The 15,982-nt window shown below is 50.2% G+C and overlaps 1 protein-coding gene across 1 annotated transcript in view; it reads left to right on the plus strand.

The window, feature by feature from the left end:
- Nucleotides 1-15,982, plus strand: part of LOC129864248 (dihydrolipoyllysine-residue acetyltransferase component of pyruvate dehydrogenase complex, mitochondrial-like) — a 61,802-nt gene that overhangs the window by 11,032 nt on the left and 34,788 nt on the right. The window contains exons 2-5 of the mRNA XM_055936957.1: nucleotides 1,175-1,276; nucleotides 2,515-2,639; nucleotides 2,776-2,908; nucleotides 15,328-15,454. Of these exons, the coding sequence (XP_055792932.1) occupies nucleotides 1,175-1,276; nucleotides 2,515-2,639; nucleotides 2,776-2,908; nucleotides 15,328-15,454 (487 nt within the window). The remainder of the gene's footprint in view (nucleotides 1-1,174; nucleotides 1,277-2,514; nucleotides 2,640-2,775; nucleotides 2,909-15,327; nucleotides 15,455-15,982) is intronic.

Here is a 15,982-nt window from a genome sequence, read left to right on the forward strand (position 1 = left end):
ACTAGATATATTACTGTTCAGATGGGAGGTTTACTAGATATATTACTGTTCAGATGGGAGGTTTACTAGATATATTACTGTTCAGATGGGAGGTTTACTAGATATATTACTGTTCAGGTGGGAGGTTTACTAGATATATTACTGTTCAGGTGGGAGGTTTACTAGATATATTACTGTTCAGGTGGGAGGTTTACTAGATATATTACTGTTCAGATGGGAGGTTTACTAGATATATTACTGTTCAGATGGGAGGTTTACTAGATATATTACTGTTCAGGTGGGAGGTTTACTAGATATATTACTGTTCAGATGGGAGGTTTACTAGATATATTACTGTTCAGGTGGGAGGTTTACTAGATATATTACTGTTCAGATGGGAGGTTTACTAGATATATTACTGTTCAGATGGGAGGTTTACTAGATATATTACTGTTCAGGTGGGAGGTTTACTAGATATATTACTGTTCAGGTGGGAGGTTTACTAGATATATTACTGTTCAGATGGGAGGTTTACTAGATATATTACTGTTCAGGTGGGAGGTTTACTAGATATATTACTGTTCAGGTGGGAGGTTTACTAGATATATTACTGTTCAGATGGGAGGTTTACTAGATATATTACTGTTCAGATGGGAGGTTTACTAGATATATTACTGTTCAGATGGGAGGTTTACTAGATATATTACTGTTCAGGTGGGAGGTTTACTAGATATATTACTGTTCAGGTGGGAGGTTTACTAGATATATTACTGTTCAGGTGGGAGGTTTACTAGATATATTACTGTTCAGGTGGGAGGTTTACTAGATATATTACTGTTCAGATGGGAGGTTTACTAGATATATTACTGTTCAGGTGGGAGGTTTACTAGATATATTACTGTTCAGGTGGGAGGTTTACTAGATATATTACTGTTCAGATGGGAGGTTTACTAGATATATTACTGTTCAGGTGGGAGGTTTACTAGATATATTACTGTTCAGGTGGGAGGTTTACTAGATATATTACTGTTCAGATGGGAGGTTTACTAGATATATTACTGTTCAGATGGGAGGTTTTCTCACTTTTTTGCACATGCAAATTGGGCTCATAGGCAGTTAACAATTAAATGTGTTTAATAAAGAGATTCAGACTCTGAATATACGTTTGCATAATTTGTGTGTGACTGTGTGGTAGGTGGAGCTGCCTGCTCTGTCCCCCACCATGCAGACTGGAACCATCGCTCGCTGGGAGAAGAAGGAGGGAGACAAGATCAATGAGGGAGACCTGATCGCTGAGGTGAGTACACACACACACACACACCAGGTTTTCTGTTCGTATAATGTTGTGCCGGACAGCATGACCGGGAAGATATTAATTTACCGGCTATTTGAAAAGTTTACCGGACCCATTAGGGCGTGTAACCCATTAGGGTGTCCAGCCACGGTGGTCAGAATGACAGGAATCACATTTAAATACAGTTAGCAGGAAAACACCATTCTGAAGAATCTAAAATATGTGTGAAGATAATGTGTCTTGAGTATATTTTTAATATAGAGTACCAGTCAAACGTTTGGACACCTGCTCAATTAAGGGTTTTTCTTTATTTTTACTATTTTCTACGTTGTAGAATAATAGTGAAGACATCAAAACTATGAAATAACACATATGGAATCATGTAGTAACCAACAAAGTGTTAAACAAATCAAAATATATTTTAGATTTTAGGTTCTTCAACGTAGCCACCCTTTTGCCTTGACAGCTTTGCACACTCTTGGCATTCTCTCAACCAGCGTCACCTGGAATGCTTTTCCAACAGTCTTGAAGGAGTTCCCACATATGCTGAGCACTTGTTGGCTGCATTTCCTTCACTCTGCGGTTCAACTCCCAGATATCCAAGATGGCGATGTTTTGATTGTCTTGTCCTGTCCCTTGTATATATTGTTTCTTTCTTCGTATATATTTACTATGTATTTTTTATCAAAGTTTTCCATCTACAGATTGAAATAATCTCCTGCAACCCGTGTCACCCAATGTGGATCTGCTATTTTTTATACTTTAGAACCGTAAACCCCTTCAAGCTAGCCAGCTACTAGCTAGTAGTCAGTTAGCCATCACCGTTAACTGGGACATCTGTCAGCCCGGTCAACTCCTGCCAGTCGGCACAGCACGATATCAACCCAGAGCATATCGGACTGCTTTTCTCCACCATATATCTGGATTCCTACCACAAGCTCTGAATCTTCACTCCGGATCATCGCAGTTAGCTAGCTGCTATCCGAGTGGCTACTCCTGGCTAACGTCTCTGTCCCGAAGCAAGCACCAGTTAGCCTGGAGCTAGCCTCAAATCTAGGCCCATCTCCTGGCTAGCCGAATATAGCCGAATAAGGCCACGGTGTGTTCCTCTGTTTCATACGTAGTGACCACAGACCTGGCTAACTGTGTGTGTGTTAGGTGGAGACGGACAAGGCCACGGTGTGTTCCTCCTCTGGTTCATACGTAGTGACCACAGACCTGGCTAACTGTGTGTGTGTTAGGTGGAGACGGACAAGGCCACGGTGGGGTTTGAGCTGTTGGAGGACTGTTACCTGGCCAAGATCCTGGTACCTGAAGGAACGAGAGACGTCACCGTCGGAGCAGTCATCTGCATCACCGTCGACAGGTCTGTGTGTGTTGTCCACAGGAGTGTGTGTGTGTTGTCCACAGGAGTGTGTGTGTGTTGTCCACAGGAGTGTGTGTGTGTTGTCCACAGGAGTGTGTGTGTGTGTGTGTTCTAACCTCTCTGTGTGTTTTATCAGTGCTGATCTGATCCCAGCCTTTAAGGACCTGACGTTGGACAAGCTGGCTGCTAGCTCTGCCCCTTCTGCCCCTTCTGCCCCTCCCCCCCCCGCTGCTGTCGCCCCTGGCAGCTCCCTACCAACCCACATGAAGGTAGGACACCTTACCTTTTCCTGTACTAAACACTTTCAGTTAAGATAGTTTGAAGTCCCCGACCAGTCTGCGTCTCCGGTCCAATTAGTCTGAAAACCCTCCATGTCTGTGTCTGTGTCTGTGTTAGGTGTGTCTGCCAGCCCTGTCTCCTACGATGACCATGTCTGTGTCTGTGTTAGGTGTGTCTGTCAGCCCTGTCTCCTACGATGACCATGTCTGTGTCTGTGTCTGTGTTAGGTGTGTCTACCAGCCCTGTCTCCTACGATGACCATGTCTGTGTCTGTGTTAGGTGTGTCTGTCAGCCCTCTCTCCTACGATGACCATGTCTGTGTCTGTGTCTGTGTTAGGTGTGTCTGCCAGCCCTGTCTCCTACGATGACCATGTCTGTGTCTGTGTTAGGTGTGTCTGTCAGCCCTGTCTCCTACGATGACCATGTCTGTGTCTGTGTTAGGTGTGTCTGCCAGCCCTGTCTCCTACGATGACCATGTCTGTGTCTGTGTTAGGTGTGTCTGCCAGCCCTGTCTCCTACGATGACCATGTCTGTGTCTGTGTTAGGTGTGTCTGTCAGCCCTCTCTCCTACGATGACCATGTCTGTGTCTGTGTCTGTGTTAGGTGTGTCTGCCAGCCCTGTCTCCTACGATGACCATGTCTGTGTCTGTGTTAGGTGTGTCTGTCAGCCCTGTCTCCTACGATGACCATGTCTGTGTCTGTGTCTGTGTTAGGTGTGTCTACCAGCCCTCTCTCCTACGATGACCATGTCTGTGTCTGTGTTAGGTGTGTCTACCAGCCCTGTCTCCTACGATGACCATGTCTGTGTCTGTGTTAGGTGTGTCTACCAGCCCTCTCTCCTACGATGACCATGTCTGTGTCTGTGTTAGGTGTGTCTACCAGCCCTGTCTCCTACGATGACCATGTCTGTGTCTGTGTTAGGTGTGTCTACCAGCCCTGTCTCCTACGATGACCATGTCTGTGTCTGTGTCTGTGTTAGGTGTGTCTGCCAGCCCTGTCTCCTACGATGACCATGTCTGTGTCTGTGTTAGGTGTGTCTACCAGCCCTGTCTCCTACGATGACCATGTCTGTGTCTGTGTCTGTGTTAGGTGTGTCTGTCAGCCCTGTCTCCTACGATGACCATGTCTGTGTCTGTGTTAGGTGTGTCTGCCAGCCCTGTCTCCTACGATGACCATGTCTGTGTCTGTGTTAGGTGTGTCTGCCAGCCCTGTCTCCTACGATGACCATGTCTGTGTCTGTGTTAGGTGTGTCTGCCAGCCCTCTCTCCTACGATGACCATGTCTGTGTTAGGTGTGTTTGTCAGCCCTGTCTCCTACGATGACCATGTCTGTGTCTGTGTTAGGTGTGTCTACCAGCCCTGTCTCCTACGATGACCATGTCTGTGTCTGTGTTAGGTGTGTCTGTCAGCCCTGTCTCCTACGATGACCATGTCTGTGTCTGTGTTAGGTGTGTCTGTCAGCCCTGTCTCCTACGATGACCATGTCTGTGTCTGTGTTAGGTGTGTCTGTCAGCCCTGTCTCCTACGATGACCATGTCTGTGTCTGTGTTAGGTGTGTCTGTCAGCCCTGTCTCCTACGATGACCATGTCTGTGTCTGTGTCTGTGTTAGGTGTGTCTACCAGCCCTGTCTCCTACGATGACCATGTCTGTGTCTGTGTTAGGTGTGTCTACCAGCCCTCTCTCCTACGATGACCATGTCTGTGTCTGTGTTAGGTGTGTCTACCAGCCCTGTCTCCTACGATGACCATGTCTGTGTCTGTGTCTGTGTTAGGTGTGTCTGCCAGCCCTGTCTCCTACGATGACCATGTCTGTGTCTGTGTCTGTGTTAGGTGTGTCTACCAGCCCTCTCTCCTACGATGACCATGTCTGTGTCTGTGTTAGGTGTGTCTACCGGCCCTGTCTCCTACGATGACCATGTCTGTGTCTGTGTTAGGTGTGTCTACCAGCCCTGTCTCCTACGATGACCATGTCTGTGTCTGTGTCTGTGTTAGGTGTGTCTACCAGCCCTCTCTCCTACGATGACCATGTCTGTGTCTGTGTCTGTGTTAGGTGTGTCTACCAGCCCTGTCTCCTACGATGACCATGTCTCTGTCTGTGTTAGGTGTGTCTGTCAGCCCTGTCTCCTACGATGACCATGTCTGTGTCTGTGTTAGGTGTGTCTACCAGCCCTGTCTCCTACGATGACCATGTCTGTGTCTGTGTTAGGTGTGTCTACCAGCCCTCTCTCCTACGATGACCATGTCTGTGTCTGTGTTAGGTGTGTCTGCCAGCCCTGTCTCCTACGATGACCATGTCTGTGTCTGTGTTAGGTGTGTCTGCCAGCCATGTCTCCTACGATGACCATGTCTGTGTCTGTGTCTGTGTTAGGTGTGTCTGTCAGCCCTGTCTCCTACGATGACCATGTCTGTGTCTGTGTTAGGTGTGTCTACCAGCCCTGTCTCCTACGATGACCATGTCTGTGTCTGTGTTAGGTGTGTCTGCCAGCCATGTCTCCTACGATGACCATGTCTGTGTCTGTGTCTGTGCTAGGTGTGTCTGTCAGCCCTGTCTCCTACGATGACCATGTCTGTGTCTGTGTCTGTGCTAGGTGTGTCTGTCAGCCCTGTCTCCTACGATGACCATGTCTGTGTCTGTGTCTGTGTTAGGTGTGTCTACCAGCCCTGTCTCCTACGATGACCATGTCTGTGTCTGTGTCTGTGTTAGGTGTGTCTACCAGCCCTGTCTCCTACGATGACCATGTCTGTGTCTGTGTTAGGTGTGTCTACCAGCCCTGTCTCCTACGATGACCATGTCTGTGTCTGTGTCTGTGTTAGGTGTGTCTACCAGCCCTGTCTCCTACGATGACCATGTCTGTGTCTGTGTCTGTGTTAGGTGTGTCTACCAGCCCTGTCTCCTACGATGACCATGTCTGTGTCTGTGTTAGGTGTGTCTGTCAGCCCTGTCTCCTACGATGACCATGTCTGTGTCTGTGTTAGGTGTGTCTACCAGCCCTGTCTCCTACGATGACCATGTCTGTGTCTGTGTTAGGTGTGTCTACCAGCCCTGTCTCCTACGATGACCATGTCTGTGTCTGTGTTAGGTGTGTCTACCAGCCCTGTCTCCTACGATGACCATGTCTGTGTCTGTGTCTGTGTTAGGTGTGTCTGCCAGCCCTCTCTCCTACGATGACCATGTCTGTGTCTGTGTCTGTGTTAGGTGTGTCTACCAGCCCTGTCTCCTACGATGACCATGTCTGTGTCTGTGTCTGTGTTAGGTGTGTCTACCAGCCCTGTCTCCTACGATGACCATGTCTGTGTCTGTGTTAGGTGTGTCTGTCAGCCCTGTCTCCTACGATGACCATGTCTGTGTCTGTGTTAGGTGTGTCTGTCAGCCCTGTCTCCTACGATGACCATGTCTGTGTCTGTGTTAGGTGTGTCTACCAGCCCTGTCTCCTACGATGACCATGTCTGTGTCTGTGTTAGGTGTGTCTACCAGCCCTGTCTCCTACGATGACCATGTCTGTGTCTGTGTTAGGTGTGTCTACCAGCCCTGTCTCCTACGATGACCATGTCTGTGTCTGTGTCTGTGCTAGGTGTGTCTGTCAGCCCTGTCTCCTACGATGACCATGTCTGTGTCTGTGTCTGTGTTAGGTGTGTCTACCAGCCCTGTCTCCTACGATGACCATGTCTGTGTCTGTGTCTGTGTTAGGTGTGTCTACCAGCCCTGTCTCCTACGATGACCATGTCTGTGTCTGTGTTAGGTGTGTCTACCAGCCCTGTCTCCTACGATGACCATGTCTGTGTCTGTGTCTGTGTTAGGTGTGTCTACCAGCCCTGTCTCCTACGATGACCATGTCTGTGTCTGTGTCTGTGTTAGGTGTGTCTGCCAGCCCTCTCTCCTACGATGACCATGTCTGTGTCTGTGTCTGTGTTAGGTGTGTCTACCAGCCCTGTCTCCTACGATGACCATGTCTGTGTCTGTGTCTGTGTTAGGTGTGTCTACCAGCCCTGTCTCCTACGATGACCATGTCTGTGTCTGTGTTAGGTGTGTCTACCAGCCCTGTCTCCTACGATGACCATGTCTGTGTCTGTGTTAGGTGTGTCTGTCAGCCCTGTCTCCTACGATGACCATGTCTGTGTCTGTGTTAGGTGTGTCTGTCAGCCCTGTCTCCTACGATGACCATGTCTGTGTCTGTGTTAGGTGTGTCTACCAGCCCTGTCTCCTACGATGACCATGTCTGTGTCTGTGTTAGGTGTGTCTACCAGCCCTCTCTCCTACGATGACCATGTCTGTGTCTGTGTCTGTGTTAGGTGTGTCTGTCAGCCCTGTCTCCTACGATGACCATGTCTGTGTCTGTGTTAGGTGTGTCTACCAGCCCTGTCTCCTACGATGACCATGTCTGTGTCTGTGTTAGGTGTGTCTACCAGCCCTGTCTCCTACGATGACCATGTCTGTGTTAGGTGTGTCTGTCAGCCCTGTCTCCTACGATGACCATGTCTGTGTCTGTGTTAGGTGTGTCTGTCAGCCCTGTCTCCTACGATGACCATGTCTGTGTCTGTGTTAGGTGTGTCTACCAGCCCTGTCTCCTACGATGACCATGTCTGTGTCTGTGTTAGGTGTGTCTGTCAGCCCTGTCTCCTACGATGACCATGTCTGTGTCTGTGTCTGTGTTAGGTGTGTCTGTCAGCCCTGTCTCCTACGATGACCATGTCTGTGTTAGGTGTGTCTGCCAGCCCTGTCTCCTACGATGACCATGTCTGTGTCTGTGTTAGGTGTGTCTGTCAGCCCTGTCTCCTACGATGACCATGTCTGTGTCTGTGTTAGGTGTGTCTACCAGCCCTGTCTCCTACGATGACCATGTCTGTGTCTGTGTTAGGTGTGTCTGTCAGCCCTGTCTCCTACGATGACCATGTCTGTGTCTGTGTCTGTGTTAGGTGTGTCTGTCAGCCCTGTCTCCTACGATGACCATGTCTGTGTTAGGTGTGTCTGCCAGCCCTGTCTCCTACGATGACCATGTCTGTGTCTGTGTCTGTGTTAGGTGTGTCTGCCAGCCCTGTCTCCTACGATGACCATGTCTGTGTCTGTGTTAGGTGTGTCTGTCAGCCCTGTCTCCTACGATGACCATGTCTGTGTCTGTGTTAGGTGTGTCTGCCAGCCCTGTCTCCTACGATGACCATGTCTGTGTCTGTGTTAGGTGTGTCTACCAGCCCTGTCTCCTACGATGACCATGTCTGTGTCTGTGTCTGTGTTAGGTGTGTCTACCAGCCCTGTCTCCTACGATGACCATGTCTGTGTCTGTGTTAGGTGTGTCTACCGGCCCTGTCTCCTACGATGACCATGTCTGTGTCTGTGTCTGTGTTAGGTGTGTCTGCCAGCCCTGTCTCCTACGATGACCATGTCTGTGTCTGTGTTAGGTGTGTCTGTCAGCCCTGTCTCCTACGATGACCATGTCTGTGTCTGTGTTAGGTGTGTCTACCAGCCCTGTCTCCTACGATGACCATGTCTGTGTCTGTGTCTGTGTTAGGTGTGTCTACCAGCCCTGTCTCCTACGATGACCATGTCTGTGTCTGTGTTAGGTGTGTCTGCCAGCCCTGTCTCCTACGATGACCATGTCTGTGTCTGTGTCTGTGTTAGGTGTGTCTGCCAGCCCTGTCTCCTACGATGACCATGTCTGTGTCTGTGTTAGGTGTGTCTGTCAGCCCTGTCTCCTACGATGACCATGTCTGTGTCTGTGTTAGGTGTGTCTGTCAGCCCTGTCTCCTACGATGACCATGTCTGTGTCTGTGTTAGGTGTGTCTACCAGCCCTGTCTCCTACGATGACCATGTCTGTGTCTGTGTTAGGTGTGTCTGTCAGCCCTGTCTCCTACGATGACCATGTCTGTGTCTGTGTCTGTGTTAGGTGTGTCTGCCAGCCCTGTCTCCTACGATGACCATGTCTGTGTCTGTGTCTGTGTTAGGTGTGTCTGCCAGCCCTGTCTCCTACGATGACCATGTCTGTGTCTGTGTCTGTGTTAGGTGTGTCTGCCAGCCCTGTCTCCTACGATGACCATGTCTGTGTCTGTGTTAGGTGTGTCTACCAGCCCTGTCTCCTACGATGACCATGTCTGTGTCTGTGTTAGGTGTGTCTGCCAGCCCTGTCTCCTACGATGACCATGTCTGTGTCTGTGTTAGGTGTGTCTGTCAGCCCTGTCTCCTACGATGACCATGTCTGTGTCTGTGTTAGGTGTGTCTGCCAGCCCTGTCTCCTACGATGACCATGTCTGTGTCTGTGTCTGTGTTAGGTGTGTCTACCAGCCCTGTCTCCTACGATGACCATGTCTGTGTCTGTGTTAGGTGTGTCTGTCAGCCCTGTCTCCTACGATGACCATGTCTGTGTCTGTGTTAGGTGTGTCTGTCAGCCCTGTCTCCTACGATGACCATGTCTGTGTCTGTGTTAGGTGTGTCTACCAGCCCTGTCTCCTACGATGACCATGTCTGTGTCTGTGTTAGGTGTGTCTACCAGCCCTGTCTCCTACGATGACCATGTCTGTGTCTGTGTTAGGTGTGTCTGTCAGCCCTGTCTCCTACGATGACCATGTCTGTGTCTGTGTCTGTGTTAGGTGTGTCTACCAGCCCTGTCTCCTACGATGACCATGTCTGTGTCTGTGTTAGGTGTGTCTGTCAGCCCTGTCTCCTACGATGACCATGTCTGTGTCTGTGTTAGGTGTGTCTACCAGCCCTGTCTCCTACGATGACCATGTCTGTGTCTGTGTTAGGTGTGTCTACCAGCCCTCTCTCCTACGATGACCATGTCTGTGTCTGTGTCTGTGTTAGGTGTGTCTGTCAGCCCTGTCTCCTACGATGACCATGTCTGTGTCTGTGTCTGTGTTAGGTGTGTCTGTCAGCCCTGTCTCCTACGATGACCATGTCTGTGTCTGTGTCTGTGTTAGGTGTGTCTACCAGCCCTGTCTCCTACGATGACCATGTCTGTGTCTGTGTTAGGTGTGTCTGTCAGCCCTGTCTCCTACGATGACCATGTCTGTGTCTGTGTTAGGTGTGTCTGTCAGCCCTGTCTCCTACGATGACCATGTCTGTGTCTGTGTCTGTGTTAGGTGTGTCTACCAGCCCTGTCTCCTACGATGACCATGTCTGTGTCTGTGTTAGGTGTGTCTACCAGCCCTGTCTCCTACGATGACCATGTCTGTGTCTGTGTTAGGTGTGTCTACCAGCCCTGTCTCCTACGATGACCATGTCTGTGTCTGTGTTAGGTGTGTCTGCCAGCCCTGTCTCCTACGATGACCATGTCTGTGTCTGTGTTAGGTGTGTCTGTCAGCCCTGTCTCCTACGATGACCATGTCTGTGTCTGTGTTAGGTGTGTCTACCAGCCCTGTCTCCTACGATGACCATGTCTGTGTCTGTGTCTGTGTTAGGTGTGTCTACCAGCCCTGTCTCCTACGATGACCATGTCTGTGTCTGTGTTAGGTGTGTCTACCAGCCCTGTCTCCTACGATGACCATGTCTGTGTCTGTGTTAGGTGTGTCTACCAGCCCTCTCTCCTACGATGACCATGTCTGTGTCTGTGTTAGGTGTGTCTGCCAGCCATGTCTCCTACGATGACCATGTCTGTGTCTGTGTTAGGTGTGTCTGTCAGCCCTGTCTCCTACGATGACCATGTCTGTGTCTGTGTTAGGTGTGTCTACCAGCCCTGTCTCCTACGATGACCATGTCTGTGTCTGTGTTAGGTGTGTCTGTCAGCCCTCTCTCCTACGATGACCATGTCTGTGTTAGGTGTGTCTACCAGCCCTGTCTCCTACGATGACCATGTCTGTGTCTGTGTTAGGTGTGTCTGTCAGCCCTGTCTCCTACGATGACCATGTCTGTGTCTGTGTCTGTGTTAGGTGTGTCTGTCAGCCCTGTCTCCTACGATGACCATGTCTGTGTCTGTGTCTGTGTTAGGTGTGTCTACCAGCCCTGTCTCCTACGATGACCATGTCTGTGTCTGTGTTAGGTGTGTCTGTCAGCCCTGTCTCCTACGATGACCATGTCTGTGTTAGGTGTGTCTGTCAGCCCTGTCTCCTACGATGACCATGTCTGTGTCTGTGTCTGTGTTAGGTGTGTCTACCAGCCCTGTCTCCTACGATGACCATGTCTGTGTCTGTGTTAGGTGTGTCTACCAGCCCTGTCTCCTACGATGACCATGTCTGTGTCTGTGTTAGGTGTGTCTGCCAGCCCTGTCTCCTACGATGACCATGTCTGTGTCTGTGTTAGGTGTGTCTGTCAGCCCTGTCTCCTACGATGACCATGTCTGTGTCTGTGTTAGGTGTGTCTACCAGCCCTGTCTCCTACGATGACCATGTCTGTGTCTGTGTCTGTGTTAGGTGTGTCTACCAGCCCTGTCTCCTACGATGACCATGTCTGTGTCTGTGTTAGGTGTGTCTACCAGCCCTGTCTCCTACGATGACCATGTCTGTGTCTGTGTCTGTGTTAGGTGTGTCTACCAGCCCTGTCTCCTACGATGACCATGTCTGTGTCTGTGTTAGGTGTGTCTACCAGCCCTGTCTCCTACGATGACCATGTCTGTGTCTGTGTTAGGTGTGTCTACCAGCCCTGTCTCCTACGATGACCATGTCTGTGTCTGTGTCTGTGTTAGGTGTGTCTACCAGCCCTGTCTCCTACGATGACCATGTCTGTGTCTGTGTCTGTGTTAGGTGTGTCTACCAGCCCTGTCTCCTACGATGACCATGTCTGTGTCTGTGTTAGGTGTGTCTGTCAGCCCTGTCTCCTACGATGACCATGTCTGTGTCTGTGTTAGGTGTGTCTACCAGCCCTGTCTCCTACGATGACCATGTCTGTGTCTGTGTTAGGTGTGTCTGTCAGCCCTGTCTCCTACGATGACCATGTCTGTGTCTGTGTTAGGTGTGTCTACCAGCCCTCTCTCCTACGATGACCATGTCTGTGTCTGTGTTAGGTGTGTCTACCAGCCCTGTCTCCTACGATGACCATGTCTGTGTCTGTGTCTGTGTTAGGTGTGTCTACCAGCCCTGTCTCCTACGATGACCATGTCTGTGTCTGTGTTAGGTGTGTCTACCAGCCCTGTCTCCTACGATGACCATGTCTGTGTCTGTGTTAGGTGTGTCTCCCAGCCATGTCTCCTACGATGACCATGTCTGTGTCTGTGTTAGGTGTGTCTACCAGCCCTGTCTCCTACGATGACCATGTCTGTGTCTGTGTTAGGTGTGTCTACCAGCCCTCTCTCCTACGATGACCATGTCTGTGTCTGTGTCTGTGTTAGGTGTGTCTGTCAGCCCTGTCTCCTACGATGACCATGTCTGTGTCTGTGTTAGGTGTGTCTACCAGCCCTGTCTCCTACGATGACCATGTCTGTGTCTGTGTTAGGTGTGTCTACCAGCCCTGTCTCCTACGATGACCATGTCTGTGTTAGGTGTGTCTGTCAGCCCTGTCTCCTACGATGACCATGTCTGTGTCTGTGTTAGGTGTGTCTGTCAGCCCTGTCTCCTACGATGACCATGTCTGTGTCTGTGTTAGGTGTGTCTACCAGCCCTGTCTCCTACGATGACCATGTCTGTGTCTGTGTTAGGTGTGTCTGTCAGCCCTGTCTCCTACGATGACCATGTCTGTGTCTGTGTTAGGTGTGTCTACCAGCCCTGTCTCCTACGATGACCATGTCTGTGTCTGTGTTAGGTGTGTCTACCAGCCCTGTCTCCTACGATGACCATGTCTGTGTCTGTGTCTGTGTTAGGTGTGTCTACCAGCCCTGTCTCCTACGATGACCATGTCTGTGTCTGTGTTAGGTGTGTCTGCCAGCCCTGTCTCCTACGATGACCATGTCTGTGTCTGTGTTAGGTGTGTCTGCCAGCCCTGTCTCCTACGATGACCATGTCTGTGTCTGTGTCTGTGTTAGGTGTGTCTGCCAGCCCTGTCTCCTACGATGACCATGTCTGTGTCTGTGTTAGGTGTGTCTACCAGCCCTGTCTCCTACGATGACCATGTCTGTGTCTGTGTTAGGTGTGTCTACCGGCCCTGTCTCCTACGATGACCATGTCTGTGTCTGTGTCTGTGTTAGGTGTGTCTGTCAGCCCTGTCTCCTACGATGACCATGTCTGTGTCTGTGTTAGGTGTGTCTGCCAGCCCTCTCTCCTACGATGACCATGTCTGTGTTAGGTGTGTCTGTCAGCCCTGTCTCCTACGATGACCATGTCTGTGTCTGTGTTAGGTGTGTCTACCAGCCCTGTCTCCTACGATGACCATGTCTGTGTCTGTGTCTGTGTTAGGTGTGTCTGTCAGCCCTGTCTCCTACGATGACCATGTCTGTGTCTGTGTCTGTGTTAGGTGTGTCTACCAGCCCTGTCTCCTACGATGACCATGTCTGTGTCTGTGTCTGTGTTAGGTGTGTCTGCCAGCCCTGTCTCCTACGATGACCATGTCTGTGTCTGTGTTAGGTGTGTCTGTCAGCCCTGTCTCCTACGATGACCATGTCTGTGTCTGTGTTAGGTGTGTCTGTCAGCCCTGTCTCCTACGATGACCATGTCTGTGTCTGTGTTAGGTGTGTCTGTCAGCCCTGTCTCCTACGATGACCATGTCTGTGTCTGTGTCTGTGTTAGGTGTGTCTACCAGCCCTGTCTCCTACGATGACCATGTCTGTGTCTGTGTTAGGTGTGTCTGTCAGCCCTGTCTCCTACGATGACCATGTCTGTGTCTGTGTCTGTGTTAGGTGTGTCTGTCAGCCCTGTCTCCTACGATGACCATGTCTGTGTTAGGTGTGTCTGTCAGCCCTGTCTCCTACGATGACCATGTCTGTGTCTGTGTCTGTGTTAGGTGTGTCTGTCAGCCCTGTCTCCTACGATGACCATGTCTGTGTTAGGTGTGTCTGTCAGCCCTGTCTCCTACGATGACCATGTCTGTGTCTGTGTTAGGTGTGTCTACCAGCCCTGTCTCCTACGATGACCATGTCTGTGTCTGTGTCTGTGTTAGGTGTGTCTACCAGCCCTGTCTCCTACGATGACCATGTCTGTGTCTGTGTCTGTGTTAGGTGTGTCTGTCAGCCCTGTCTCCTACGATGACCATGTCTGTGTTAGGTGTGTCTGTCAGCCCTGTCTCCTACGATGACCATGTCTGTGTCTGTGTCTGTGTTAGGTGTGTCTGTCAGCCCTGTCTCCTACGATGACCATGTCTGTGTCTGTGTTAGGTGTGTCTGTCAGCCCTGTCTCCTACGATGACCATGTCTGTGTCTGTGTTAGGTGTGTCTACCAGCCCTCTCTCCTACGATGACCATGTCTGTGTCTGTGTTAGGTGTGTCTACCAGCCCTGTCTCCTACGATGACCATGTCTGTGTCTGTGTTAGGTGTGTCTACCAGCCCTGTCTCCTACGATGACCATGTCTGTGTCTGTGTCTGTGTTAGGTGTGTCTGTCAGCCCTGTCTCCTACGATGACCATGTCTGTGTCTGTGTCTGTGTTAGGTGTGTCTGTCAGCCCTGTCTCCTACGATGACCATGTCTGTGTCTGTGTCTGTGTTAGGTGTGTCTGTCAGCCCTGTCTCCTACGATGACCATGTCTGTGTTAGGTGTGTCTGTCAGCCCTGTCTCCTACGATGACCATGTCTGTGTCTGTGTCTGTGTTAGGTGTGTCTACCAGCCCTGTCTCCTACGATGACCATGTCTGTGTCTGTGTTAGGTGTGTCTACCAGCCCTGTCTCCTACGATGACCATGTCTGTGTCTGTGTTAGGTGTGTCTACCAGCCCTGTCTCCTACGATGACCATGTCTGTGTCTGTGTCTGTGTTAGGTGTGTCTGTCAGCCCTGTCTCCTACGATGACCATGTCTGTGTCTGTGTTAGGTGTGTCTACCAGCCCTGTCTCCTACGATGACCATGTCTGTGTCTGTGTTAGGTGTGTCTGCCAGCCCTGTCTCCTACGATGACCATGTCTGTGTCTGTGTTAGGTGTGTCTACCAGCCCTGTCTCCTACGATGACCATGTCTGTGTCTGTGTCTGTGTTAGGTGTGTCTACCAGCCCTGTCTCCTACGATGACCATGTCTGTGTCTGTGTCTGTGTTAGGTGTGTCTGTCAGCCCTGTCTCCTACGATGACCATGTCTGTGTTAGGTGTGTCTGTCAGCCCTGTCTCCTACGATGACCATGTCTGTGTCTGTGTCTGTGTTAGGTGTGTCTACCAGCCCTGTCTCCTACGATGACCATGTCTGTGTCTGTGTCTGTGTTAGGTGTGTCTGTCAGCCCTGTCTCCTACGATGACCATGTCTGTGTCTGTGTCTGTGTTAGGTGTGTCTGTCAGCCCTGTCTCCTACGATGACCATGTCTGTGTTAGGTGTGTCTGTCAGCCCTGTCTCCTACGATGACCATGTCTGTGTCTGTGTCTGTGTTAGGTGTGTCTACCAGCCCTGTCTCCTACGATGACCATGTCTGTGTCTGTGTTAGGTGTGTCTACCAGCCCTGTCTCCTACGATGACCATGGGGACAGTGCAGCGCTGGGAGAAGAAGGTTGGAGAGAAACTCAGTGAAGGAGATCTACTGGCAGAGATAGAGACCGACAAGGCTACCATCGGTCAGTACACACCACACACAGGGTATGCACACACTGTATAAATACACAGACAGACTGTACACACACACCACACACAGACTGTACACACACACCACACACAGGGTATGCACACACTGTATAAATACACAGACAGACTGTACACACACACCACACACAGACTGTACACACACACCACACACAGGGTATACACACACTGTATAAATACACAGACAGACTGTACACACACACCACACACAGGGTATACACACACTGTATAAATACACAGACAGACTGTACACACACACCACACACAGACTGTACACACACACCACACACAGGGTATACACACACTGTATAAATACACAGACAGACTGTACACACACACCACACACAGACTGTACACACACACCACACACAGGGTATGCACACACTGTATAAATACACAGACAGACTGTACACACACACCACACACAGACTGTACACACACTGTATAAATACACAGACAGACTGTACACACAGTGTGATGTCAAGTGTGTGTGTGTGTGTGTG

The sequence above is a fragment of the Salvelinus fontinalis genome, chromosome 10 (genome assembly GCF_029448725.1).
Source record: "Salvelinus fontinalis isolate EN_2023a chromosome 10, ASM2944872v1, whole genome shotgun sequence".
NCBI lineage: Eukaryota > Metazoa > Chordata > Actinopteri > Salmoniformes > Salmonidae > Salvelinus > Salvelinus fontinalis.